At 36.2% G+C, this 17,894-nt stretch overlaps 1 protein-coding gene across 3 annotated transcripts in view; it reads right to left on the bottom strand.

Annotated features, from left to right (window-relative positions):
* Positions 1-2,958: 2,958 nt before the first annotated feature.
* FGD6 (FYVE, RhoGEF and PH domain containing 6) overlaps positions 2,959-17,894 on the bottom strand; it is a 104,640-nt gene continuing 89,704 nt past the window's right edge. For 2 of the 3 annotated variants that reach the window (XM_045553216.1, XM_045553217.1), the window contains exons 15-21: positions 15,397-15,499; positions 14,752-14,898; positions 13,870-13,972; positions 11,944-12,071; positions 7,403-7,531; positions 6,348-6,496; positions 2,959-3,976 (exon numbers count right to left, since the gene is read on the bottom strand). In XM_045553216.1, the coding sequence (XP_045409172.1) occupies positions 3,940-3,976; positions 6,348-6,496; positions 7,403-7,531; positions 11,944-12,071; positions 13,870-13,972; positions 14,752-14,898; positions 15,397-15,499 (796 nt within the window). In that variant the 3' untranslated portion in view covers positions 2,959-3,939. Of the gene's footprint in view, positions 3,977-6,347; positions 6,497-7,402; positions 7,532-11,943; positions 12,072-13,869; positions 13,973-14,751; positions 14,899-15,396; positions 15,500-17,894 lie in introns of those variants that run through there. The other variant, XM_045553218.1, reaches the window with a different exon arrangement.

The raw sequence follows: 17,894 nt of genomic DNA, 5'->3' as shown, positions 1-17,894 counted from the left end.
ACATAAAAGTTTATGAACTAAAGGTTATGGGAGCACAGAGGAAGAAGCAACTGGATTTAGTCTGCAAAAATAGGGGAGAGGACTAGGAACAACTGTCACAGAGAAGTCTCAGATAAATAGGGAAAGATGAGGACTGGGGAGGAAGAGGGAGAAAGAAAAAGGATACTGTGAACAGAGAAAAGTGGCGTCAGAGTTAGCTGAAACCTGAGGAAGTATTCCATGCCAAGCCAGAGGGAAAGCCGCTGAAGGTTATAAAAGCAGAGATGAAACTAGATTAGAACTATGTTTTTCAAAGACTGCTCTGGCAGTATTTAAAATGGAACCACACAAAGAAGGCATTGAAATTAGGAAAAAAGTTATTGCAATCATGGGAACAGGTAACAAGGACTTGAGCCAGGGCCTATGCAATTAACAGCAGTGCGAGGAGGGTGGAAAGGATACAAGAGCGGTTGTTGAGACCTGGAGCCAGATTCTGGAGACTTGAATGGTGTCTTTCCATTACAGAAGAAAATAAACAGATTTGAATGGGAAGAAAGGGAATTGAGTTTTAGTCATGTAAAGTTTTAAATGCTTGAGGACTCACATAGATATCCAACAGGTAGTTACAAATGTGGCCTTGCAGGAGAGTGGACAGAGTAGGTCTAAGGTCTCAGTTACACAAGTGGGCATTTGGGGACTGTGTTTGCATTGTAGAGGACAAGAATCCTGCCCTCACTTTCTTCTATTCAACTGAACGAATATTTTTTCTTAAAAGACCCAGGGAGCCCAGCATGGTGGTTCATGCCCCCTGTAGTCCCAGCTACTTGGAAGGCTGAGGCAGGAGGATCGCTTGAACATTGGGGTCCAGCTTGGGCAACAAAGCAAGACCCTGTCTCTTAAAAAAAAAAGACCCAGGGTAGAAACTATGGAAGAAACTGAGATATTAGATATAATATCTTCCTTTAAGGAGCGTACAGTACAAAAGAACCAGGATATACCTCTCTGGAAATCCCAGTGACTACATTTGATTGACTACAATGGATCAAAAGCTGAGCACAATGGAAGTACATTCCAAGATATATCAATATATGCTATGATAACATTTATATTGTAACTAAATTATCACATAGGAGGCTTTCCTAATTTTTCAGATATATTCTACCAAACATAAAATATACCTTTGGCTAACAAAACTATACTTTAAAGTTGTCTTCTTCACTTAGTTATACCGTTATAGCTTTAATGTGAATCAAGAGTTGGTCTGATGATCTCATTTAAAGAAATGCTACTAAACACTCAAAGAATCAAGCATCTGGGGCAGCCAAAGGACAATAGGGGGATGTTTGGTATATTAGAGAACAGGGGGAAAGACACTGGGAAGAGGTACATAAACGTGGGTGACGCCAGAGACAGCCATTCTCATTTTCTTAGGACTCTAATTTACAGCTGCCACAGATAAAGGAGCAGCACTAGTTGGGGACACTCGCTCAGAATTCCAGCCTTCCCCTAGTTCAGCCTGGCATCGTGTCTAGGTTATTTTCAGCATCCTTTTTAGCTTAGCTTTATAAATGCTATTCTTTTTCCTCCTTATGAATAAAAGGAGATACCTGGAAAAGGTTTTTGATGGAAGCACATGTTATCTGTGTAATACATATAGTATTCTTGGGATCTAGATACTCTTTATAATTTCCCCCCATTTACAGACTGCACCTAAAATTTTTTCCTCTAAACTGTTAGCTATCAAGGGATAATTTTTTAAAGTAGCTTTACGACAAATTGTATATAATTAGGTTCTTGCTGGACAGTGAGTGAGCCAGGTTACATAAATAACAACGGATCAGTTTTAGTAAGTTATGAAGGACTGATAAAGGGGAAAGGGAATGTAATACTATTCCACATTTCAAATATCTTTAATGAGGGGAAGGCAAATCTGATAGCTTCCTCAAAGGCTATATTTTATATTGTCCAAAACCCTCCACGGGGCTAAGCCAATAGTTAATACAATCATACATGAGTTTCACATGTAATTAAGGATAATTACTGTAAGTTTGTGCCAGGTTTCCTCTCTCTCTGTTTAGATTTATAACTGGTTCTTGATTCTGTCAGGTCTTGGAAGATAGAATAGCCTAGCTGATATTTTTTCAGACTCTAAGGCTTAAGCCAAACTTTGTAGTTAGAAGGCTGAGAGCTCAAGAGGAGGGGGAGGAAGCCCCCCAATAATTTGTCTTGCTAAATGCCAGACTTAATGCAGGAGAAGGAAGCATTTTATAACGTATAATCTTGGCCTCCACAAAGGATACACTAAAAACTGTGTAGGAACTTTAACATGGACGCCATATTTATGTGATCTTGATTAAAGTAAGTGAGCTGCCAAGAAATATTAGTTTACCTGCTATGGTAGAAAGACTTAGGAGATGGCATGTTAGGGTTCTGTATGAAGTTGTAACAGGATTTAAAATGACTTCATGGCAAGAAATAGCCAGAAAAAACTATAGCAGCCAACTCTAGATCTAGCAGGGACTCTGGTGCTGCAGCAGACAGCATTCAAAAAGCCCCAGAAAGGCACTCAGTAATTCTCTTGACTGCCATTATGTATCACACTGAATTAGGAAATCCTTTATATAGAAGCAGAAAGGAAAATTCTTATACCCTTTAATGAATTATTTCATGGATAACCTTGCCTATAAGATAATTTATAGTTTAAACTCAGCCAATAAAATGTATTAATATATTATGAACATCAGGAATGACTTTAATCACAGTGTTAATTTCATTTTTCTTTTGCTAATCAACAATTTTATATACAAGGTAGTTCCTATGTTAAACAATAAGTGCACCAGAATTATGAAAATAAAGCTTTCCTAATGCGGTGCACTGACACCTGGTTAAAGAAAGAAAGGATTTTTTTTTTTTAATTACTAGGGAGGCCATATTACAAAATGGTATACAAAGACCTTTCAAAAATGAATACTATACAATTTAAGTTATTACTGGCTTAGAATTTGTGCTTTACTGATATGGTAATTCCAGTTCATTTTACAAAGCACAATATTATAGAAAATTTTTTTAAGATACAAATACCACCATTGCCTTGGGCTCAGAGCTCTTACAATAGCAGAAGATATTATGTAATATAATGCTTGCCATATTTTGCTATTTTAAAAAATAATACATTTATGTCTGTGTTGAACAGAGGCTTTTAAAAAAGACTGGACTTAATGAAAAGCCCAGAGTTGATTACGTGTGTTCCTCTGCAAATGAAAACATCCTTGTTCCTACTCACAGTTAAAAAAGCACTCAGATTCTATCCCTTTGTTATAATTCTTTGATGATGTAATATTAACTCATGCCAAAAGAGGTACATAACAGTAGAAATACTTTAGATAATATACTGAAATTTCATTTCACAGTTACTGAGGTAGAAGCTGGCCATATATTTTTCCATTAAAAGATACAAAAATTCATCTTAAGTTTATTGGTTCAAAGACATGCATTTTTTCATTAGCAGTTTTATAATAATTTCTAAACCAAGCACTGCTTGGAAATTTACCCCTTGATATGTGTTTTTAACTTACAAAGATTTACCACTAGTAAGAATGTTACAATGTAAGGTAGAGAAAACAGTGTGGACTGTGTCACAGATAGTTAATACAGTATACAGTATTAAGTAGGTTCTATGGTCTCTAAAGAAATGGTACTTTACAATTCAGTGTGAATCTCAGAAATAATTCTGCCCATTAAGTAAACATCAAAATTTTAATAAATAACATACATGAAAAAAAAACAAACATATTCAAAACAGGTACTTATACCTTACAAAATAATTTCTTATATCTGATGAAGAATCTACTTGCATTTATCTTGGCAGTGTTCATTTTTATACAACTTTTGAATTGCATTTACTCCATTTGGATGAAATTCCACCTCCTTGGAGCCACAGAAGAGATGAAACCAATACTGCTACAATACTGTGCCTTCCTGAAATGCTTCTATCCACCTATTGATAAGAGAAATCTGTTAGGCTTATAAAATCCAATCATCTGATATATATGAACACAATATACATAATGGCTGGGCCTGTGGCCCTGATTACCCTAACAGCATTATGTAAGAGCTTTCCTACAGCAAACTGGCATTCTGCGTACATAGGACTGCCCTTTATTTGGTAATTCAGTACAAAACTTGGCCTGGAAAGTAAGCCGCTTATTTCTGTGAGGCATGAAGAAGGGACCATTTCATGTGTAAAAGTTCTATGAAATCCCAATAATTGGTTATGAAAGTAGATATACCACCCAAGGCCTTTATTACAACTCCTTTCTCTTTTATGTGATATTCTGACTCTGTGCTTTAAGAAACACTAGCTATGTCCCTGTCTCCTCCTGCCTTAACTCTACCAACCAGTTTCCTTGTATATCCTCTAGTCCAGATCCGTTTCAATATTTTCAGGTAAAGGGAATCTGGCATCTAGTTGATCAAAATTTTGTATGTAATATAAAAGCTTCTCAGAGTTCCACAGAAGTCTTTCCAAAATGCCTTAATCTCAAAACAAAGTTTTATTTGACAATATACACAGCTGTAATTATTCAAAAGACACTTGGGAGTGTAATTGCTTCTGAATTGAACTTTTTTTTCCTTTCTTACTGTAGTATCATTTCTTACAGTAATACTTTATGTAAAGAAAGCCCAGGAAAGTAAGAACATTTGAAATCACTCAATTTAATTAGTAAGAGCAGCCTATAACAGATTCAGCTCAAATTTCAAGGACAGAATTTTCAACAATTTAAATTTGGAACATAAATAGCTTGTAAGTTATATCATAATAGCAAGGCTTTAAAAAAGCCCCCCAAACTTTCCACTAAAATTAACACATTTTAATATTCTGTCATGTGTAAAAAAAGCAAGCCATATGGTATTAATAACCTCACACAGAAACTTATAATTTAGCCTTGGTGAATTCTAAATTACAAGTAAGCTGATATCCTTTACCCAACTACCTTTGATTCTGTCTTGACAGCATTTCTATCCTGTAAACTTAATGATATAAGCAAAAGATGGTGTATATTGAAAAGTAGTAATTTTTATCAGTTTGATGAATACAGAAAAAATTATAAGAAAGATAATATCTGACAGAATTTTAGGGCAATCACTATATTGTTGAAGTAACTTTTATAGGAAAGATAGTTAGGTTACATAATTTAAAAATATTCTTGGGGGCTGGGGGAAAAAAATAAAAATAAATAAAAATATTTTTCAGGCTGGGCATGGTGGCTCATGCCTGTAATCCCAGCACTTTGGGAGACCAGGGCAGAAGGATCACTTGAGCCCAGAAGTTCCAGGCTACAGTGAGCTATGATAATCATGCCACTTGCACTCCAGCCTGGGCAACAGACTGAGACCCTATCTCAAAAAGACAAACAAACAAACAAACAAACAAGTCCTTAAAAAGTCTTACAGGATGTTTGTAACATTGTACCTGGTAGGCATTTAGGAACCCATGCAATTGTGGTACATTAATTCTAACTGCCTTAAGAAACAACAAGCCTTGCTTACTCAAAGCATTCTTTTTTTTTTTTTAAATCTTCATGCACTTTTAAGCCCACTGAGGAAACATGAACACCTTTTACCAAAAAGCAAACAAACAAACAAACAAACAAAAAACAGACATGTACTTTTTGTGAGGGCAAAGTAAAAATCAAATGAAAAATCAGTTCAGAGATGAACGGAACTACTTTGTTCAGAAGGACCTTGACTTCATAGAGATATGCATCTCTAGGTTTAGCAAACTCATAACATCTAAATAAAGATTCTTATTGGAATTTTAAAGAGACTGTTTCAGCCTTTACCATCTACAATCATATCCATTTCCTTCTACTCAGTCACTGGGAACAGCATGGGAGCCTCTTAATGCGTTTGACCTTTTTCCCAAAGAAGTAAGTTAGCAAGCAGCTGTTTAAACTCCTGCTGTTCCATGGCACAATTGAATCACTGGCTTGCCAAAGTCCTGGAATGTTTCAAGGGAAGATTCTTACCCTCACTGAAGGAGAGGTCAAATGCCTCAGCTTCCCTTCCTTTCAGCAGAGCAGCATCACGCTGCTTCCTCTGAAGTCATGTATAGACAGAATACTTTATACAGAACTACCTATTTTCTTCCCTCCCACCCCACCTCCTGAAAATACTCCAGATACCCCTGCCTTGTCTTAAAAAAATTCCAAAGAGTCTGAATAATATGTCAAGTCTTTCTAATTAAGATCTCTGATTTAAATTCTGAGTTGTCCTCATGCCTTAATGTAGGTCATTTTAAAATCAATCCCTTAAAATAACAACTTGAAATCTCATGAATAAAAGAAAAATATGGTTAAATTACTTACTTCTGAGCTGAGTGAGCATCATCTGCTTTGAATACATAAAATAACATGTTTTTGTGCAGTAACTGAAATACTTTAGACTCTGAGTTCTCATCTTTGACTTGAGTAACAGTGAATCCTAATAAAGGCTGACTCTCCAAGGCTGCCACGTCCTAATTTAAAAACACACAAATGGAGATTGTTTTAGATTGAGACAAAATTCAGATTTGAGAACTCTTGATCTATATATCTCTAATTTAATTTCATTTACACACATATAAAGCAGTGATACTTCTAGCAACTTATTCATTTTTCATTTATTCCACAATATTTACTGAGCCACCCCTCCCCATCTACCCCGTGTGCCAGACACTGTATCTGTGTTCAGCATCTTCACAACCATTGAATTTCGTATTATTTTCATGACAACCAAAGACGGTAGGGGATTATATGACTTTCATTTTATGGATGCAGAAAACATAGCTCAGAAAGGTGATTTACCCGGATCCCACTAAGGAAAAGCCTGGACCTTAGAGCGATGGTTTTCATAGGATGTTGGAACACAGGATGATCAGATAGGAGAAACGGACAGAAATAGAGTAAACAGCTAGAAATTGTTTATAACCCAAACAAAGCCTATCCTTTTTCTTTTTATTTGATAATTTTGTTACAACCTCCAGCCATATTTCCCTCAACAACTCAAAGCCTATCATATCTATGCTGATATCTGACCAATACAATCTGGGGAAGACAGTAAAGGGAGTATCACTCCTGAGAGCTTGGCAGAAAGAGAAAGAAGTTTCCTTTAGTGTCTGCCTTTAGTGAAGTAGTTAGTAGTCACAGAAATACTTGCATTTTAATAATATCGAAAAATTACTAACACGTTTGAGTAAGAGCTCTCCAGGAACAAAGCAAGAATACTGTTCACATTAAAAATAACAGCAACAACACCTCCTCCTCCAAAAGCAAAACAAAAAAACCACACACAAAACAAATGGATTTTATCATGTTGTAATTATTTCAGTTGGCATTATCAAACAAGACCCCAAAATTACTCATCTTTAGATTTCAGATCTTACCTCACTTGCAGCGTATGTATATAGTACTTTATTTTTTATGACAAACCACAAGTGTTTCCAAGGTTTTTTATTGCCCTTTGATCTGTACAAGTAGCCACTCATAGAAGAATCTTCTGTATTTGCTGATACCTAAATAAGCAAGCCCCATACAAAGTTTAATGTTTTTCAGACAAATTATAATAACAAAATTGCTTATAATCATTAGGTACTGAAAGCAATAACCATAACAATAATAGAATGTTTCAGAATGAAATCTACATTTTCAAAGTGTGCTAAGGTACAAACTGAATACTGCTACTTATGTGAGCATTAAAAAAAAAAACTTCTTTCAGATGAAATTCTAGAATTTTAGCCAGTTTAACTGGGCCTGCATGTGTTTGTACATGTTTCTTTGTGAGTTCAACTGTATTTTCTGGGTTGGCAAGAGAAGAAAAATAATCCTAAAAGCCTAAGATGCTTTTCTAAAGCTGCAATTTATGGACTGTATATGTTTATTGCTCTTATTTTGGGATATTAGGGATAATTATTTAAACCTTTAATTCTGTTCCTAAAACAACTTTCTGGACTTCTAAAAACTATATTAACAGAATAGTAAATAGAAAATTCTACTATTAATGAAGGTGATTTTAAGGAACAGATTAGTCTTTGTTTCCCCAATATTGGTCTGCAAGGAAAGAAACTTATTTTTGCTTCATAAGAGGTTGAAAATGTTTTAATCTGTATGTAAAAAGATACTCAACTTTTAATGATTGTAATGTGGCAATTCAGAGCTGGGTACAGTGCTTTATGCCTGTAATCCTACCACTTTGGGAGGCTGAGGTGGAAGGATCGCTTGAGGCCAAGAGTTCGAGATCAGCCTGAGCAACATAGCAAGAGCCCATCTCTATAAAAAAGATAAAAAATTAGCCAAGTGTGGTGGCATGTGCCTGTAGTCCCAGCTACTTGGGAGGCTGAGGAATGCTTGAGCCTGTGAGTTGGAGGTTGCAGTGAGCTACGATCGTGCCATTGCACTCTAGCCAGGGTGACAGAGTGAGACCGTGTCTCAAGGAAAAAGGAAAACAAATAATTCAAAATTGTTTTTTAAATGTAGGAACAGTAGAGACATAAAAAACACCACGTTTAGGATTTGGCTTGTTAGTGCTATGCTGGGATCCCCTTAAGGTGGCTTCCCATGGTCTTTGCCTTGGAGAGTCACAGTGTTGCAGTTTCCTTCCCTTGAGTGTGGACAGGACTTTGTGACTTGCTTCTAACTAAGAGACTACGGTGAAGGTGATAGGATGTCATTCCTATGATTATGCTATATTATGGAAGACTCCATTTTGCTAGCGGACTGGCTCTAGAGACTGCTTCCCTTGCTGGCTTTGAAGAAGTAAGCAGACATGTTGGGAGGCCCACATGGCGAGGAGCTGAGGACGACCTCCAACCAAAGGCCAGTAAGAAGCCAAGGCCCTCGGTCTTGCAACTGCAAGGAAATGAATTCTGCAAACAACCTGAATGAGCGTGGAAGCAGACCCTTCTCTACAGTCAAGCCTCCAGATGAGAACTCAGTATTGGCCAAACCTTGATTATAGCCCTGCAGAGGCCCCAGCTAAGCCGTGACTGGACTCGTGAGATGATAAATGTATGTTGCTTTAAGCCACTAAATTTGTGGTAATTTGTTATGCAGCAGTGAAAGCAAATGCAGGTGGGCTCTGTGAATTTTAAAAGTGTATCTTTAATTATATAATAATTGATGAATTGTATTAATTTCTTATAAATTTCATGAAAAGGATTATATAGTATTAAGTAGAAATTTAAGATCTAACATTAAACTAGAAATATTTATTAAGTGACAGTAGATTTATATAAAGCTATACATTCTTATAAAAGACTACCAAGTAATTTTTAAAAAAACAAATAGAATATTTAACCTTCAAATGAGATTTTGCTTAAAATGTCATTACACTGGGATACTACTATGTACTTACATATAAGTATTATTAACATTGCTCAAAATATATTACATTCCTCCTTTAGAATACTTTAGAATTAGTTTATTAGCCACCCAAGATCAATCATAATACCAACTAGCCTCTATTATCTTTTTTGAAATAAAATTGGTATTAACCAACTTAATCACCTAAGTGATTGACAAAACTTTTCTTCCAATGACTCCACTATTTAAGAACTAAATCAAATCCAAATGAAGAGAGACACAGTCTGCCATTACTAAGAATACCGAGGCTCTGAGTGTAATTCTAAATAGAGGAGTTTCTAAAAATGTTTTGAACATTACTGGAATAAGAACACAACTTCCTAGTTCCTCAAAAAGTTAAACATAGAATTACCGTATGACCAAGCAATTCTACTCCTAGGTATATACCCAAGATAAATGAAAACATATGTCCACACAGAAATTTGTACATGAATTTTTTTAGCAGCATTATTCATAATAGCCAAAAGGTGGAAACAACCCAATGTCCATCAAGAGATGAATGGATGAACTGTGGTATATACAAACAATGGAATATTATTTAGCTATAAAAAGAAACAAAGTACTGATACATATTATAATTTTGATGAACCATGAAAAACATTGTGCTAAGTGAAAGAAGCCAGACACAGAGGTCACATATTATGTGGTTCCTTTTACATGATATATCCAGAATAGGCAACTCCAGAGAGACAGAAAGCAGATTAGAGGTTACCAGGGAGTGAAGGAAGGGGATAAAGGGGACTGATTACTTAATGCGTACAGGGTGTTTTTATGGGGAGATGAAAAAGTTTTAAAACTAGAAAGACATGGTGGTTGCATAACATTGTGAGTACCTTAAATACCACTGAACTGTAATGGTTAATTTTATGTTATGTGAATTTCACCTCAATTTACAAAACACCAAAAGACTCAGTTTCCCAAGGAGAATACTATACTTTGGCTTTTATAGCTCTTAACTAGATATACTAATTTCTCCAGTCTGACTGCAAAGGAGCAAAGTATTAATAGTTCTCAAACTTTAGCAAATATCTGAATCACCAGGAGTACTTGTTAGAGTTTCTGATTTTGTAGATCTTGGGTGAGACCCAAGAATTTCTAGTAAGTTCTCAAGTGATGCTGATGCTACTGGTCTGGGGACACTTTTGAGAACCAGGAGAATAAAAGAAATGGCTGCAACTGGCAAGTAGAGGTTTGAAGTGGAAGGCCTGTTTGTATAGCTGGGTGGAAAAATGTATGAAATGAGACTCCAGTTAGAGTGAGTCTAGTCTAGACCATAAAGAGTGTTGTAACCAGTGTTGTGGAGTTTAGACTGAAGAGGGGAGCATGTGGTAAGAACTGTATTTGGAAACTATGACATTGGTGTAAATGGTAAAAAAGTACAGAAAACTGAGAACCAATTCAGTTGACTAAGAACCTCAAAGTTATGAATGCAGACTTAAGACTCAGGAATTGAGGGATGGAAGAGACGGTTCAGAGAAGAGACTAAATTGGCTTAACCAGTTTCATATAAAACTCGGCAATTAGAACTTTCAGTCCTATTTTTATTATTTCATGAGACTGACTATTTTTTTTAATAAAATTTTATAGTTGATCTATCTAGAGTGCCTCTAAAGCACCCTTACTTAGAGCTGGTGTACTTGGTGACCACCTTGGTGCCCTTGGACATGGCGTGCTTGGCCGAGATTGACTATTAATCACTTCATACTATTTCAACTGGGAATATACTCTTAACTTTATGTAAAAAACATAATCTTGGTCAAATATTTAGAGTTGTTTGCTTCCACTTTGCATGGTAGAACATGTCCATAGTAACTAAACAAGAGAACCAAATTTAAAACCCTACTCTGCCGGCCATAACACTAGCACAGGTGGAACTCATTAATAAACTAATCATAATGGAGTAGCCAGAATGGCCATGCTGTCTGCTCTTTGAAGCTTGCAGACTGACACTTAAATTTGAAGGACTGGGATAGGATATTAACAGTCCCTGTGGATTATGCCATTAGCAGGTCTAAGCATACAGGCTATTACAACTGTTTAAAATTTTCTTTTAAGTTTAAAGGAAAGATAACCTACTATCAGTGACATCAGCTATATACAATGTCTGTCCAGAAAGTATGCAGCCATTGTTAATATAATGGGAACATATTACATGGCTGGATACTTTCCGGACAGCCCTCATATAACTAACCAATGCCTACAAATAAACCGTGCAGATCAGTAAATGCTAACAAAATGCCCAGAATATTCTTTGGACTTCTTGCTTCAGGTAAAGGGCCTCCTCAAAGTAATTTTAAAAATTCATGTGTGCCCAACTTATCTTTTACTCTCTATCATTGCCATTAAATGTTCGCTAAACCTTTCAATAGCCATTTTCTAAATGGCTCGGGTCAGAAGGGAGACCAAGCAAGATTGTGAGTCATCAGGCACATCCATCATCAGTATTAAAATTCATGACTCTATAGTAGTGGGAATGACGTCTTCCTCTATGAAAGAAAAACAGTTTATTATATGCATATGAATAATTCAGCTTCTATCACATTGCAAGTTTAATGGAAACACTTACTTCTTTGAGAGCAGCTGGAATTTTTTTCTGTTTCCTCCCTGACGGAATACTATGTAAGACTGAAGATAAGGCACTCGAAGGGGATTTGTGATTTCCAGGAGATCCAACCTTAGGGGAGTGCTGGTGATCTAAAACAAATCAGGTACATTTATGTAGCCAATGGCAAGCACTCTGCAATTCAATTTAATTCAAATCAATAAACGTTGTTGCATAAAATATCCATGGAAGGACACTCAAGAAACTGATGGCACTGATGGCTCCGGGAAAAGAAGATGGATGGCTGGGTGGTGAGTGGGAGGAATGCTTTTGCTATCTATGATTTTATACTTTTGGAACTTTAAACCATGTGAAAGGATTACTCTTTGTGCCTTTAGAATTCTGAAACGTGAGTATACTACCAACTTTTAAGTTTTTTTAAATAAAAAAAAAAAACCTACTGACTAAAAAAAAAAAAAACTCTAGCATTGTTCGGTGTCTAGATAATAATCATAATATTACAGTGAACAAAGTACTAGAAAAGGGGCGATAGGGCACAGATGAGGAAGCAATTTATTCTAACTACAGAGGTCCAGAGAAAGCGGGGAAGAGAATAAGATATTTAAGTTGGCCACTAAGGCATAAGTTGGAAATTTCCAGGTTAATAAAAAGAGGAGTCAGACTAAGAGATGGTGCTGTGAGAAAGCAAAATAAAAATTAAAAAAAAGAAAGATTTTTTAAAAATTAAAAAAAAAAAAAGAGGAGCAAGAACACTACACACAGAGAAGGTGGCATGAGCAAAGGCAGAGAGATATGAAATTAGATCATCTATTTGGAGAATAATGGGGCTGGAAAGAAAAGAGCCTGGTTCTAAGGAACCTGGTCTGTTGTTTACACTTTTTAGGCTGGGGAGTGATATAAGCAGATTAAATATAGAAAAAGGAATCTGGCAGTAGCAAGGAGGAGGGATTTACAAGCAGGAAAACCTGTTAGTAAATTATTAATAGTCTAGACAAAGGTCTTATTAGGGCTGAGATGGAGAAATCAAGACAAAGACAAGATTTACTGACCAAATGGGTGTAGGTGGTAAGGGAGGAGGATTCAAAGATGAATTTTGAATTCTGGCAGCTTATACTATATACCCAGAGAACAAAGGGAGAAACATAAAGGAATAGATGGATGGGTCTTCTTGGAGAATGTATGTGGACAATAATAAACTATTAATCTATAAATATATGAATTCTGAAATAGCATGTTATCTAGTTTTATTCACTTAGATATTCCTCTTTGCTAATGAAAAGCTATTCTTCATGGAAATGAAGGACAAAGTTTTTACTATTTAGATCGTATAGGTTTCAGGAATTTAAAAAATCTCTTCCCAAAATATAGACCTCAGCAGTCCTGCTAGCTGCATTCACTTTAACTGTAGGATACTTGCAAATAATGAGTAGGCAAATATGAAGTATTGTTTTGTATTTGGTCAAAAAGCTGCACATTCAGATATACAATAAAATCTCACTAAATGAGTTCAAGTGACTAAAATTAGGACAACAAAGTGCCGCGTAGTATATTTTGGATATTTCCCTAGAGAATTACTCTACAGATAGAGAAAAATGATTTGTAATGAGCATACTGTTGTGTGAAACTAGAAACTTCAAAATTACTTGAAAATTAAAGTTACCCTATTAACTATTTTAAGCATTTTACACTGTAACTACATTTCTACAAGTAGTTTTCTTAGCAAAACCTTTTTCGCAGATTAGAAACATATTCTAGTCCAACTTCTCTTGGAATTCCCACAAAATAGGAGTTAAGAAAGCTCAATATAAATTTTGAGACAAGTATCAATAATCATGTTGCTAATGTACCAAAGATAATTCTTTCAGAAGGTTGTTTGAAAGCATCTGGGGAATAAAGGAATTTTTGGTTAAATCTTTACTTATATATTACCTAATTTTTGCAGTTCTTCGAAACAATGTTCACATACTCTTGCTGGTTGATTTTTCAGGTAATCTAAGCCATACTTATTTGATGAACAAGCTTGGCATACAATCTGATAAAACACATTGGAATTATTTTATTAGAAACACTTTTGTTTCCAAACCATAAAGTATGCTACAATGTATAGTACCATCCACTTTTCAAAACAGTTTGATAGTCACTGAATCTCACTTCATCTTAATAATAACTCACTGGAGTTCAAGCATGTAATGAACTAACACACAGTATCACATTTGAAAGATGAAGAGGCCACAGATTACTGAGTGCTTACTAGATAAAATAATAAAGGAGTTAATATATCTAAAATGCTTAGAACAGTGCCTGGCATACAATAAATCCTGTTAGCGGTTCTGATAGCCATCATCATGGGCAACATAATCATTATCATTGCTGTAGCAACGACCACTTCTCTGCTCTTCCACCAAGTGTCTGGCTCTATACTAAATGTTTTCTAAACAGGACCTCCTTTAATCTTCACAGGAACTCTGTGATGTCATTGTTACTATGCTCATTTTACTAATATGTCTTGAAGGCTTACAAATATCACTAGGGATAACTGCAACACTGAAAGTTCCCAATTAGCTGTAAATGTGAGGGTCTATTTAATTGTGGATTTGTTAGTTGTTTTTGAATGAATGTTATCTATTGCTGACATTCTAAAGTAACTTTGGGATGGGAGGGGGGAAGTTCCCTTACAAAATTCCCCACAGCCCTAAATATTTAGAGAAAACACCATCCATGTTTTCCACCACCATTCTTATGTTGTTGTTTTCAACTATTATGGTTTACGATGAGAAAATCACAACATAGATGGGTGTTATCCTAGCTAACCTTTCCGCAGGCTCGGCAGTGGTGTCGTCTCCAGGTCAGAGTAAATTCACTTGTGCAGATCATACACATTGTGGCTCTGGTATCAGGAATCCAGATGGGAGCCTTTGACCCAAGAGGACTAACTTCCTCTTTATTTTCTGAGTCTGCCTGTGGAAGAAGAACAACTTCTGATTATCTCCATACACACTGCCTGCTACAGAATTGAGCCTTTTTATTTGGTAGTGGCATCTCACGGTTATCACTAAGGATGTGGGATGAAATATGGGCCATTATATTTTTCATGTGCTCAGACTATTAAGATTAGCTACATTCTGAAAATCCTCTAATGCAAAATTAACTTAAAAAGATGCCTGTGGTAATAGGATGACAGCCAAGTAGTTTCTTCCTTTAATCATTTTGTATTTTCTAAATTTTCTACAGTGAAGTTTTAAAACTAGGAAAATACACAGATATGCTATATGGTATCACAGACTTGCAGTTAGACATTAATAGTAGGATAAACATTTAGTGCTGAAATTAGACACACTCCTCCAATCATTCTCTGACACACATGTTGCTTTTCTAAACCCCTCAGAAATGTATCTTAAAGGTAAAAACTGTTTGAAATGCACTGAAAAAAAAAAAATAAGAAGGACAAGACAATACCTCTTCCAGACTCCTACTAGGACAGAAGGTGATTCTTTTCCTGGCATAGTCTTCTATTGATCTGGAAATCGCTTCTAGCCATTCATCCCTTTCTGTGGCAGAACTGTTGGGGGCAAAAGAAGATTCCATCAACCAGATGTCAGCTTTTCTTCTTTGCCTTTTTCTTACTTCTTTTCCTGCACCCATGGCAACAGATCCTACCACCCTCCAACAATACCAGTCAAAAGAAGCACCTCTGAGGTTTTATGGGAACAAATAATCAGAGAGGCAACCTATTGCATTCTAGCAAATACAATGTTTTTCCCCCCCAAACATTCTACTTTATGTTAAATATAGTAGCTTTTGAAGTCTCGTAAATTTGGAATTATTTCTGTTTAGTTTAAGATCCACTCATACAATTAATGATTATGATTTTTACATAACCAAGGAGTCTCCTAAGACATACTCCTAGAATTTAAAAGTCTTCCAAGAAATTAGGGCCAGGCACGGTGGCTCACGGCTGTAATCCTAGCACTCTGGGAGGCCAAGGCAGGTGGATCGCCTGAAGTCAGGAGTTCAAGACCAGCCTGAGCAAGAGCGAGAACCTGTCTCTAGTAAACATAGAAAGAAATTATCTGGCCAACTAAAAATATATATAGAAAAAATTAGCCAGGCATGGTGGCGCATGCCTGTAGTCCCAGCTACTCGGGAGGCTGAGGCAGGAGGATCGCTTGAGCCCAGGAGTTTGAGGTTGCTGTGAGCTAGGCTGACGCCACGGCACTCACTCTAGCCTGGGCAACAAAGCGAGACTCTGTCTCAAAAAAAAAAAAAAAGTCTTCCAAGAAATCAAGTTTCAAATGCCAATTTTTAGCATAAAATACTAAATATCTTTAGAGTACTAAACATTACTAAAAATATCTTGGACAGACAGTGGGGTAAAGAGAACATATTTTTAGTATCTTAAGACAGATGTTGAAGGAGTAGTTAATAAGGCAAATAGCCTTATTTGTAGTTGTTAGGGCTCCTCTACCTATTTAGCCCCGCAAGTGTTCTGTGTCTATGCCCAGCCCATCGGGAGATATCTTTAATTCAACTCTAGGTGGCAATGGGCTGAATAGGGGAAAGCCTGTTCAGAAAAGGGTATTTTTGTTCTGTACTTTTACAACCATGCCTCTCCCCAAAACCTCTGTGGCAACTCCAAATCACTGGCTCAGCACATTTAAGAAGCTGTGGTTCAAATTTTGTTTTGCATATTCAAAACTGAGAGGCACACTTTAGGCATTCTAAATATAAATAAATATATAAATCTATACATATACATGTAGAGACAGCAAGAAAGGGAAAGAGAGAGAATGAGAGACTTTAATAGTCAATTTAAAACTCCATCATAATAAGATCCATCATATTGGGATTGTGACTGTGTAAAAAAAAAAAAAAAGGTCTGCATTTTTTAGAGAGGAATACTGAAATACGTGGGAGTAAAATGACCTGATATCTGCAATTTATTTTCAAGTACATTAGAAAGTTATAAAACAGGAAAATTGGTGGCAGAATCTTAATTTTTGTGTCTGGGTGATTGAATATGCAGTTCATTGCATTATTCACTCTAATTTTAAGTCTATTTGAACTTTTAAACAATATTTCTAAAATAGAAAATGCCATCACAAATAATGGTATATGTAGGCAACATGTTGCTGTATTTTGAAGAACCCAGGGCATGCATGTTAAGACACCAAGAAAAAAAAGAAAAAAAGAAGATACTAGCAACTGCTTGCCTTCCCTGAGAGAATCATTCTCTGGAATGTACCTCCCTATTAAATAGCTTGAGTGGCATTTAGAATATTCATTCCTATGGATATGAAAAGGTGGAAACCTAGTTTCCAAATAAAATTTAAAAACTAATATATTTCTCAAATTTCCATTATATACAAAGAACAAAACAAACAACCCCTTTCTCTCTAAACCAAACAAAACCAGCTTAGTTAGCTCTACTGTTCTAGCATTACTGTCAAAACTAGGTACCATTTATTTAATGGTTACTTTATGTCAGCCAACTGTGCCAAATGCTTTGCAAATGTCACCATGTCTCATCCTCAGAGCTCCCCATGGAATATATGCTGGATCTTACATGCCCCCATGACAACATCATAGTCCACCACTGCCATTTCCAGAAAAGGCAACTGAGAATTAGCAGTGTTAGATAATTTGCTTTATAGACAACAGGCCACTGAGTGATGAGCTGGTATTAGACTCAAGTGTAGTTAAGGATTGGACCCCTTCCCCACCAGGTCACTGCCAGCCTCTGTTCATGTTCTCTGAAGAACTACACCATGAGAACACATGCTTAGGCTTCCAAGCAAACATTCATAAAATATCACCACCTCCCCCTCCCTCCCCTGCTCTTCACTGGAAGAAGTAACAGAAAGCAGAGAGGCAGATGGCAAATTTGAGAATTGCTGTTGGATTCTTCTGGAGCCTTGGAAGCATGTGGAATGTGATTCGATTGTGCAAATCATGTC

This window comes from Lemur catta, chromosome 6 (assembly GCF_020740605.2).
Source record: "Lemur catta isolate mLemCat1 chromosome 6, mLemCat1.pri, whole genome shotgun sequence".
Lineage (NCBI taxonomy): Eukaryota > Metazoa > Chordata > Mammalia > Primates > Lemuridae > Lemur > Lemur catta.
This window is presented reverse-complemented; position numbering and strand designations above follow the sequence as displayed.